The 11,814-nt window shown below is 46.0% G+C and overlaps 1 protein-coding gene across 2 annotated transcripts; it reads left to right on the top strand.

The window, feature by feature from the left end:
• Positions 1–279: 279 nt before the first annotated feature.
• LOC139031419 (heterogeneous nuclear ribonucleoprotein A3-like) lies at positions 280–1,808 on the top strand. Of its 2 annotated transcripts, XM_070456308.1 has the most exons (2): positions 280–300; positions 367–1,808. In XM_070456308.1, exons 1-2 carry the CDS (start codon positions 295–297, stop codon positions 1,426–1,428), a joined length of 1,068 nt encoding a protein of 355 aa, XP_070312409.1. In that variant the 5' UTR covers positions 280–294; the 3' UTR covers positions 1,429–1,808. The 2 variants fall into 2 exon arrangements, with proteins under 2 accessions (XP_070312409.1, XP_070312408.1); XM_070456307.1 differs by having other exon boundaries at positions 280–1,808.
• The last annotated feature ends 10,006 nt before the right edge of the window (positions 1,809–11,814 follow it).

Here is an 11,814-nt window from a genome sequence, read left to right as displayed (position 1 = left end):
AATTAGCAGGTTGCTGAAACAGGACTCAGACCAGAGGTCAGCACTGGGTCCTCTCTGCCTGCCCAGACTGAAGCCTTTAAGGCTTCCTAGAGCATGGCCCTGATCAGGTAGGTGCCATCTCTCTCTCTCCACCTGTCCCATCACGAAGCATTAGTTGCTCAGTCATGTCCAACTCTTTGCAATCCCATGGATGGTAGCCCACAGGTTCCTTTGTCCATGGGATTCTCCAGGCAAAAATACTGGAGTGGGGTCCCATATTGAACTCGAGTTGGAAGAGGCGAGTCCGGTCTCAAAATGGAGGTAAAACCGCCGCCCGGTCGCCCCCAGCCCGACTCCAGCCGTCGCCGCCGCTGCCAGGGGGAGGAGGGTCATGATCCCAAGGAACCAGAGCAGTTGAGAAAGCTGTTTATCGGTGGTCTGAACTTTGAAACTACAGATGATAGCTTAAGAGAACATTTTGAGAAATGGGGCACGCTTACAGACTGTGTGGTGATGAGAGACCCCCAAACAAAACGTTCCAGGGGCTTTGGCTTTGTGACTTACTCTTGTGTTGAAGAAGTGGATGCAGCAATGTGTGCACGACCACACAAGGTTGATGGGCGTGTAGTGGAGCCAAAGAGAGCTGTTTCTAGAGAGGATTCTGTAAAGCCTGGTGCCCATCTAACAGTGAAGAAAATTTTTGTTGGTGGTATTAAAGAAGATACAGAAGAATATAATTTGAGAGACTACTTTGAAAAGTATGGCAAGATTGAAACCATAGAAGTTATGGAAGACAGGCAGAGTGGGAAAAAGAGAGGATTTGCTTTTGTAACTTTTGATGATCATGATACAGTTGATAAAATTGTTGTTCAGAAATACCACACTATTAATGGACATAATTGTGAAGTGAAAAAGGCCCTTTCTAAACAAGAGATGCAATCTGCTGGATCACAAAGAGGTCGTGGAGGTGGATCCGGCAACTTTATGGGTCGTGGAGGAAACTTTGGAGGTGGTGGAGGTAACTTTGGCCGTGGTGGAAACTTTGGTGGAAGAGGAGGCTATGGTGGTGGAGGTGGTGGCAGCCGAGGGAGTTATGGAGGAGGTGATGGTGGATACAATGGATTTGGAGGTGATGGTGGCAACTATGGCGGTGGTCCTGGTTATAGTAGTAGAGGAGGTTACGGTGGTGGTGGACCAGGATATGGAAACCAAGGTGGTGGATATGGTGGCGGTGGTGGAGGATATGATGGTTACAATGAAGGAGGAAATTTTGGAGGTAACTATGGTGGTGGAAACTATAATGATTTTGGAAATTATAGTGGACAACAGCAATCAAATTATGGACCCATGAAAGGGGGTAGTTTTGGTGGAAGAAGCTCGGGCAGTCCCTGTGGTGGTGGTTATGGATCTGGTGGTGGAAGTGGTGGATATGGTAGCAGAAGTTTCTAAAAACTCAGAAGAAAAGGGCTACAGTTCTTAGCAGGAGAGAGAGCGAGGAGTTGTCAGGAAAGCTGCAGGTTACTTTGAGACAGTCGTCCCAAATGCGTTAGAGGAACTGTAAAAATCTGCCACAGGAGGAACGATGATCCATAGTCAGAAAAGTTACTGCAGCTTAAACAGGAAACCCTTCTTGTTCAGGACTGTCATAGCCACAGTTTGCAAAAAGTGCAGCTATTGATTAATGCAATGTAGTGTCAATTAGATGTACATTCCTGAGGTCTTTTATCTGTTGTAGCTTTGTCTTTTTCTTTTTCTTTTCATTACATCAGGTATATTGCCCTGTAAATTGTGGTAGTGGTACCAGGAATAAAAAATTAAGGAATTTTTAACTTTTCAAAAAAAAAAAATACTGGAGTGGGTTGCCATTCCCTTCTCCAGGGGTTCTTCCTGACCCAGGGATTGAACCCAGATCTCCTTCATTGCAGGAAGATTCTTTACCATCTGAGTCTCCAGGGGAGTCCAAACATGGGGACTGATAATTCTGAAATACCAATTCTTAACTAAACAGAAGTAGCCCCTCTTTCTAGACCATACCCTGCAGTTTCTCCTTTCCGTGTCTTTGTTCCCCTCATAAGACCCTTGTGCCATGTCCCTTTGCTAAAAGTAGCCAATCTTCAAGATAAAGGGCATTACCTCTTCCTTCACAGAACTGTCTTCAGGGCATTCAGGCTGGACACATTACATGGCACCTGTGTACTCCTCTCAGGAAGCAGCAAGTTCTCCTGCAACCAGTGGATTTGTCCATGAATTTTACACCCCTTTTGGATGATGTCACCTTTCAAGGCAGGAATCTAGCCGTTTACTCTCATATCATGGTGTGTTCTCATCAAGTGTTAGTTAATTGAATAAATGGCTGCAAGAGAAATGCTGTTGTCATGGCCAGTACAAGTCTGACAACTATCCCCAGCAAATTGAAAATGTCTTTTCCCTCATAACAAGAAGTCCTGAATTAGTTCTTTCCCAGGTGTGTGTGTGATTCATCCAGCCCTGGAATCTCACTGTCCTCCCACTTTGCTTTTGTCTCAGACTTGTTCCTCATGGTTACAAAGGGGTTGCAACAGCTCCAGGTAATCTGTCCTTCATACAATGAGACCCAAAATTTAGACAAGATGAAGAGGGGCATTTTGAAGAGTGAAAAAACTTCCCCAGAAACCCCAGACTTTCCCCTCATGCCTCATTGACCAGATGGTACCACATGTCCATTCTTAATCCAGTCATTGGCGAGGTGAGTGGAACTGACATGATTGGGTTTTGGTTTAGATGCTAAGTCATGTCCAACTCTTGTGACCCCATGGACTGTAGCCTGTCAGGCTCCTTTGTCCATGGGATTCTCTGTCCATGGGACATGATTAGAGTAACCTCACCAGGAAGCCATCCTCAAAGGAGCTGAGACTTTCAGCCTCCTGTGAAGATCCTGACTATTGATGGCAAGAAAAAAGGGCTGGGGGACTGGTATGGAGCAGGCATCTGGAAATGTCTGCATGGTAATTTTTGTCAGGGCTTTTTATTTTTATTTATTTGTCTTTGACGCTGTTGCTGCACAGGCTTTTCTCTAGTTGTGGCTCCTGGGCTCTGGAGCACAGGTTCAATAGTTGTGGCTCACAGTCTTGGTTCCTCCACAGCATGGGGGAATCTTCCTGGATCAGGGATCAAATTCATGTCTCCTGTATTGGCAGGCGGATTCTTTACCACTGAGCCACCAGGGAAGCCCCTGTCAGGGTTTTTTACTCTCTGTATTTTCACTTCTTTGCCTTATGGGACTCATGGCACTCTTGCCCAAAAGGAGTCGGGCTTTCTAGTTTCTGTACAGTAAACACATGAATTTTGCAAATATCAAACAGCGAACAGTCACTGTTGAACTGTCTGGCTGACGGAGCTCCAGCTTGACAAAGTGAAGTATTGTTGCTCTGGAAGTCTAGCATATTAAAACCACCTTTTGCCGAATGATGAACCATCTGATCTTCTTGCCTCCTACCCCACAACAGTGTAGCGGAATCAGTGGTGTACCAAGGTCAGGGCAGTGGAAGCAGTTAGCCCTGGGGGCAGGGACAAAGGGGTTGCATGATCTATAAAGAATTTTAAAACAATGATAAACCTTTAAAGGCACTGTGGTCTGCTGGATTGAACCCTGGAACAGAAAAAGGACACTAGTGAAAACATCACTCAAATCCAAACACAGAGTGTAGTTTGGTTAATAGTATTGTACCAACGTTAATTTCTGTTTCAAAAAATGGACCACAGTTATATAAGCTGAGTGAAAAGTTTTATGAGGATGATCCATAATATTTTTGCAACTCTCCTGTAAATCTAAAATTATTTCAAAGTTAAAAGAATTTAAATGACAAACGTGACTAAAAATTGGTGTTTCCTTTTTTTAAAATATCACCATGGCAATTCTAAGCAATGTTAGAAGTAAAAATACCTCCCACTTGCCCAAAACTTTTGCTATAAATTCTAAACAATTGTTGATATTGCTGTTAAGTTGTAATAATAAATGTGTAAACTACCTCCCCCTTGCCCAAAACTTTTGCTCTAAGTTCTAAACAATTGTTGTTGCTATTGAGTTTTAATAATAAATATGTCACTTAGCCCATTTTTATTACTTATCTTTTAATAAGCATTGCATCCTATATGAAGTTAATTCACCTCTCATATATACCGCTGGCCCCTAATTTACGGGTTCTTAGATGCTCACATTTATTTCAAGTAAGTTCATATGGAATTGGAATCAGCGGAGCTCAATTCCGGCACAGCCAGATCTCCACCCTCTGGGGTAACAGAAGCTTGCATTTGAACCACATGTTGGAAATAAACAATGATCTTACAGATGAAGAGACAAATTGTCACTTTAGTTCCATCATTCTGTGTGACCACTTGCAGCTCTTATTTGTGTTTTAAAATTTAGAACAGTGAGACAGAGTACAAAATGCCATTATTATTTATTATTAGTTTCATGTCATGTGTCATGATTATTTCTGGGTTTTTTTTTTTAAGGAGCAGAGTCTTAAAAAAAAAAAAGCCAGCTCACTATTAAATATGGTAAGTACAAGAGAATGTAGAGTTAAGAGTCCAGATATTAAAAACTACCTTTAAGATTATATAGCCAAATCCCCTCCTTTCAGAGACAATGAGAGGAAAGCCCATAAGACTGGTGAGCTGGGGCGAGGACAAGGCTTCCCTTCCTGGCCTGGAGCTCCCAGCCCAGTCTCAGTATCCCATGCTCACTAGTCTCTGGCAGACAGGCAATAACTCAGAAAAAACAAGTAGCTCATCCAGTGGCAGCTAGTGACTCAGTGGCAGAGTAACACATGAGAACCAAGACTCCTGACCACTCAGGGCTCTAACCACTGCCCTCTATTTCCTCTTTCCAGCTCTCATTCAGCTGGAGACAGATTTATTCCAGACGACTAATGAATGTGCCACCATTCAGAAGGGAAGTGGGGGGCATTTTTCAGAAGAGACGCAACTCAAGTTAACACGAGAAATGAATAAGTTGCAGTCAGAATTCTTGCAACCAGAAAAATAATTGGAATACAACATTTGGGGAGCAAAGGAACAATTTCAGATCCTGACTTCCACTGAGTTCTCCAATGTGAGGAGCACTTTAGATGGAAACTATCTGGGAAACTTATCGTTAGTGTGTTTAAAAAGAAGGCAGTAACTGTCAGAGCAGCAGCTCTGTCATGCAGTGGGCGTCACAGTGAGGAAAAGCTCAATGGAAAGATGGCTCATAGGAGCCACTGCCTTCCCCAAGCAGATTTCGCCCAGACTGGGGAGAAAGGGAGACGTTGTTCTGATTACATTTAAGCACCTCCCTATGGGCCTTTGATACCAGTCCATGAAATTCATCCCATCTTGATTCTCACATCACAGCCCAGGCTTCAGGAACCACTCACTTGTCAGCTGTCGATCAGGAACGCTACATACAACTCCTGGGTCTCTTTGTACAGTTCCCAACCACAATAACTGTTTATGGGTGCCTCGCTCCCCACTGAGCAGATAATTGACCTCCTGCTGTGTGCTTGAAAAGATGATGGGTGAGTCAAAGGGTGGGTGGGTGGATAGATTGGTGGATGGTTGGATGGTTGGGTGGGTAGGTAGATGAATGAATGGATACTAGGTTGAAGGTAGGTGGATAGGTGAATGAAAGTTTGGAAAGGTGGATGATTGGATGTGTGGAAGAGTGGATGGATTAATGGATCAATATAAAGGAATCTGGACTTCCCTGGTGGTGCAGACATAAAAAATCCAGCTGCCAAGCAGAAAATGTGGGTTGGATCCCTGGGTTGGGAAGATCCCTTGGAGAAAGAAATGGCAACCCACCAAGTATTCTTGTCTGGGAAATCCCATGGTGGGCTACAGTCCATGGGGTTGCAAGAGTTGGACACAACTTAGCAACTAAACCACCATCATCATGAAGGAATCCATACCATCCCATCTTTATATTGGTGCCCAAGGTAATTCCATAGCGAAGGGACCCCACGGGGAGTCTGCTTCCACACAGGGGATATGTTCAAGAACAAAGCTATATTTAAGTTGGATAGAACCTTGGGGTTGATTTTAAGACCCTGAGAGATCGGAATCATAGCTTTTCATGAGTGACTTAGTATTAATAACCACCTCATTCTCTGCTACAGAATAGGTGCTAAGTGGATGTTTGTTGACAAAAATGAATGAATGAATGATTTGGGGAAACACAATGAAAGCTCCCCCTGATTCTGATATTCATCCTCCCATTCTGATTCTCTGTGATTATATTTCAACATGAAAAGTTCATTCCTTTGTAAATCAAGTATGTGTCCAGAAAGTGTCCAGTTATGATGCAAAATATTCCTGGATGCTAAAAACATTAAGTCCTTTCCATCTGTTGTCCCTTTGGCAGGAATGAGTGGGTCACATTGCTGTTTCGCTTGATTCTTTGCTGGGCAAGCCCAGAGGTTTCTCTGGTCTGAAGGACTCGTTGATGAGTGGGAGAGAGCCCTTCACCAGGCAGCACCAGGGTTCTGCGGAGAGAGACAAGATCCCTCTCTCCTGATCTTGGCAGCCAGCCCCTGGCCGCTGCCCCTTCTCAGCAGCCCCTCCTCCTGATAAGAGAAGAATTCCTTGCTTTGTCCCCTGGGTTTCCACAAGCTGAGGTGAGGAAAGAAAGAAAGAGAAGAGTAAGAGGGAGAGCAAGAAAGTAAATACCAGAAGATGGGAGGCACAAGACAGTAAAGAGAGAAGAGAAGAAAGAAAGAAAGCTGGATATAGGCAGCGGGTAGGAAAGAGAAAAAAAAAATAGATTCTCTTTGCAACACAGTGCTTCTAGTAATAATATCATCATTATCTCGCCTGAACAAATGTGCGAGGACTCTGTCTACTCACTCTACAACATGAAAATGGAACGCGTTTCCATCAGCCTCATCAGAAATCTTGGCAGATACTGTCAGAAAGTGGTACCGCTTCTGAGATGTGATTTTTCAATAGCAGATAGTGTACTTTTTGATTGGGGCTGGGAAAAAGAGAAAAGGGGAGTTGATCTCTGTTTTTTCTTTCTTTCTTTGTTTAATCCTGAAACTCTTTTCCCCAAGGAGGTTTTGCCCTAGCCCACATCGAACTCCTTGAAACAGCCACGTCAGCATGACCAGTGGTCCGGGGCTGACCTGCGGTCTTAGGCCCCCGCCAGCTCCTGTGCCGAGGCCTGTTCCTTTGAAATAGCCTTTCTGCTCAGTCTCCAAGGCCCACCCCACGAGGCCCTGACCTCCCCTACTCCCCACTCTTCGTAGTTTCCAGTCCCCTCTTCCACTTCCGCCCAGACCTTGGTGTCCCTGTCTTGCATGGAGACGTCTGAAACGGATGGTTCAAGCAAAGAGCGTTTTGTTCCAGGCTGAAGCAGGCTGAGGGAGCCCGGCAGTGCCGAGGCGGGAACGGGCACCTCTGTCCGCAGACTGCGGCCTCGCAGTGTGCGGGCTCCCCAGGGCCAGCACCACCTTTTCCTGGGAAGGCGGCCAAGGCCTGCGGCCCCGGGTAGGAAATCCCCAGTGAGAGGCCCTTCCTGAGCGCCACAGAAAATGCTTCTTTTCATCGACTCCAGTCCCCTTCCGTTCTAGCGTGAAGGCCCAGTCAACCCCCCTTCCTGGCCTTCCACACTCCACTCACATGCCAAGTGCCCCGCCCGGCGCCTGCCGGCTCCTGCACCCGTCCTCCTCCCCGCCACTGGGGCCACCAGCTCTCCCTCCAGCCAGCATCCTGGGACCTCCCAGCCCACTCTTCCAATTGGCGACCCAGCACCTCCAGGCGGCTCCTGTCGGGTTAAACAGAAAGGTTTGTTGACTTTGCCAGATTAGCAAGGGGAGCAAATTCCATGGATGCCACAGTCCCAGAGTCTCAAAGTTCAGACCTCCTGTTTGATAGCAGGAGCAAGGTGATGGAGGCGGCCTGAGATCACACGAAAGAATAACAAAGACAGCCATTGCTCTTGATGGAGCAATTACCAGCTGGCACCCAACGGTCTCTGCCCTCTCTCGAACTTCTAACATAATCCTCACGGCAACCTCAGCAGCAGGTACTGCTGGTAGCCCCGATTTACAGGAAGTAGATGCCCAGAGATACTAAGTAACTGGCCCACGACCCCAGGACAGTAGGAGGCAGAGCAGGGTGCACCTGGGGATGGCACCCCTGTCCCCACCCTCGCCTCTCCGGACGTGCCCTGGGGGCAGGAGGAGACTTAGATTCCAAGCTGGTTCTGCCACTCCCCAGGTGGGTGACCTCAGGCCAGCTACACTCTTTTCTAATTGGAAAAATTAAGAGGAAGAGGTGATTTCTTGGGGCCCTTCCACGTGGTGATGCCGTTACTTTCCCCCCTCAATTATAAAGGCAGTCAGAAACATCTCCAAACTTTCTGGACCTGGGGTCAACCACAGGCAAAGGGATGGAGTGCGTGGCAAAAGTGATCGTCGGTGACCCCTCAGGGTTCCATCAACCGTGTTTCCCTCTGTCCAAACCAGGCCTCTGGAGCAATCCCTGCTAGTGCTTCTGTGCCCCCAAAGCCTTGGGTGGATGAAAAGAGGGTTTACTGTTGTTGTTTAGTCGCTAAGTTGTGTCCGACCCTTTTTTTGACCCTATGAACTGTAGCCCTCCAAGCTCCTCTGTCCATAGGATTCCCCAGGCAAGAATAGTGGAGTGGGTTACCATTTTCTTCTCCAGGGAGAAGAGGAGTGGTGTTTCATGCTCTGATCTGAAACAAAGTTGTAAATTTGGTTTCAGAAAATGGGGGCCCCCTTCCTGCTAGGAACCCCTCAGTGACTGCCCATTGCCCACAGGATGAAGCCCGCATCCTTAGGCTTGGCTTCAAGGAAGCCTGCATCCTTAGGCTTGGCTTCAAGGAGAGCCACTTCAAGCACCCGCTCGCCCTCCCACTTTGGTCCCTAGAAACTCATGAATACATCCCTTGCCAATTTTGATTGAGCTGGCAGCATCTTAAGAGTTAACCTGATTGTTGGTGGAAGATTCGTAGCATTCTATTTGGCTGATTTTAAGATGCACTCTTTTGCATCTTAAGAGTTAACCTGATTGTTGGTGGAAGATTCGTAGCATTCTATTTGGCTGATTTTAAGATGCACTCTTTTTCTCACCCTAACACCTTACTCATTTAAACACTGCAATTGATGGCAGGCTGCTGTTTATCTGACAGCATTTTTTCTTTTGTTGTTTTGTGAAGTTATGATGTCACTTCCAATTGAAGGCTTCTCAGGTTTGATGGAGTGTGGGGGGTAGCGTTTTCCACAGTAGAGCTCTGGAGGCTTGGCCAGGAACTAGGAAACTGCTTGCGCATTCTCTGAGTCTTCCCTCCTGACCACCTCCCCCAGTCAGACCTGGGTCCTGGTGTAACAGGAGTGATCTCTGGAAGCCTGTATGGACCTCTGCTTGCAACCCTGTATGATATTTAAAATGTTTAGAGACTGGATCCATCAAAACAAAAGATAGGGACTTCCCTGGTGGTCCAGTGGCTAAGATTCTGTGTTTCCAATACAAGTGGCCTGGGTTCCATCCCTGGGAACTAGATCCCACATGCTGCAAATAAGACTCGATGCAGCTAAATAAATAAATAAATATTTTAAAAAAGAAGAAGATAGCTGAAAACCATTGGCATGTCTGTCCTGGAGCTTACTCGATCCCTACCCTCACTGTGGTACTTCTTCCTGATTTTATGGACTGTTGCCAGCACCCACAGGGAACTTGGCTTTTCACCCAGTCCCAGGGGAATATCCCTAGTTTTCCCTAGTTATCCCTAAGCCAGGGATAGTTATCTCAGTCTCTTTTGCCCTTACTGGTTTACAAGATGAGCAGGGGTGTTAGTTTACTATTGCTGCCATAACAAATGAGCATAAAACAACACAAACTTATTTTCTTATGGCTGTGTAAGTCAGATGTCGGGTATAGATCTCACTGGGCTAAAATCAAGCCTGCAGGGCTGAGTTCTTTTCTGTAGCCTCTGAGCAAGAACTGGTTTCCTTGCTCTTTTAGGTATAGGTAGAATTGAGTTTCTTCCAGCTGAAAGACTGAGGTTGCTAGCTATCAGCTGGGGGCCTTTATTAGTATCTAGTGGCCTCTTTCTTACATATAACCCCTGCCCCACACTACCATCTCTGTCACCCAACTGGGTTTATGTGATTATGCTGTTTTGGGGTTGTTTTTTTTTTTGATGGGGGTGTTGGCCACACAAGATGGCTTTCGGGATCTTATTTCCCCACAAGAGACTGAACCCATGCCCCCTGCAGTGGAAGTTCGAAGTCCCAACCACTGGACCACCAGGGAATTCCCATATGTGATTATGCTGAACATTCTAGAGATCCAGGATAGCCTCTCTATCTCAAGAATCTTACCTTTAACCTACAAAGTCCCCGTTGTCATTTAAAGTAACAAATTCACAGGCTCCAGGCAGTAAGAGTATAATCATCTTTGGAGGCCATTGTCTGCCTGCTATAGCTTGTGACCCACTGTGGCTGATGACATACAGAGGAAATCTGCTGGGGCTTGGAGAAAGATTTTGCTCCCTGATACAATGACTTTGGGGCTTCCCTGGTAGCTCAGCTGGTAAAGAATCTGCCTGCAACGCAGGAGACCCAGGTTTGATTCCTGGGTCAGGAAGATACCCTGGAGAAGGGATAGGCTACCCACTCCAATATTCTTGAGCTTCCCTGGTGCCTCAGACAATAAAGAATCTGCCTGCAATGCGAGAGACCTGGCTTCGATCCCTAGGTCAGGAAGATTCCCTGGAGAAGAAAATGATAACTCACTCCAGTATTCTTGCCTGGAGAATCTCATGGACAGAGGAGCCTGGCAGGCTACAGTCCATGGGGTCGAAAAGAGTTGGACACGACTGAGTGATTAAGCACAGCACAGCATAATGATTTTGAGATTTGCCCCACTCTTACCTACTTTGAGGAGCTGTGAGCTGCGGCAACCATCATACCATGCTTGGCATCAACGCCAAGAACAAAAGCTGACACACGGAGAACAGTAGTGGAAATATCAAAATGAAAAGAGTGCTTGGCCTTTTGATGACAATGTTGAGCCACTGAATCAACGTAGCCTATTAACCTACCCCTGCTGGCCCTCTCTTTAGGGCTGGAGGAGGACCCTTTATTTCTGCTTATGGCTGGGGATTAGTCTTAGAGGAACAGATCGCCCATAGTCCACAATGCCGTGTGCCAGACTGTACGGATGGGAGAGTTTGACCATAAAGAAGGCTGAGTGCCAAAGCATTGATGCCTTTGAACTGTGGAGCTAGAGAAGACTTGAGAGTCCCTTGGACTGCAAGGAGATCAAACTAGTCCATCCTAAAGGAAATCAACCCTGAATATTCATTGGAAGGACTGTTGCTGAAGCTGAAGCTCCAATACTTTGACTACTTGATGCAAAGAGCTGACTCACTGGAAAGACCCTGATGCTGGGAAAGATGGAGGGAAGGAGGAGAAGTGGGAGGCAGAGGATGAGATGGTTACATAACCCCTGACTCAGTGGACATAAATTTGAGCGTCAATTTCTAGATAGTGAAGGACAGGGAAGCGCGGTGTGCTGTAGGCCTTGGTGTCTCGAAGAGTCAGACATGACTTGGCGACTGAACAGTAACAACAAATATGGTACATCCTGGTTGAAAGGATTGTCTGAATTGCGCCTGAACTTGCTGTATCCTTCTTTTTTTTATTTTTTATTTTTTAAACAGAGTTTATTGTATTTAATACATTATAAAATTTGAAAAATTGTAGGAAAGCAGCAGACTCAAACTGGAGCAACTCTAACAAGGAATAATTCTGGCCCCTTTGCAAAACTGATCAGTTTAAAAACAAAGTA

This window comes from Odocoileus virginianus, chromosome 27 (assembly GCF_023699985.2).
Source record: "Odocoileus virginianus isolate 20LAN1187 ecotype Illinois chromosome 27, Ovbor_1.2, whole genome shotgun sequence".
NCBI lineage: Eukaryota > Metazoa > Chordata > Mammalia > Artiodactyla > Cervidae > Odocoileus > Odocoileus virginianus.
Note: the sequence above shows the minus strand (reverse complement) of the source record. Positions and strands in the feature narration are given on the sequence as shown.

Bases quoted from the DNA above. Each gene is read 5' to 3' on its own strand.
- LOC139031419 (XM_070456307.1), top strand. From the start codon at position 295: ATGGAGGTAAAACCGCCGCCCGGTCGCCCCCAGCCCGACTCCAGCCGT.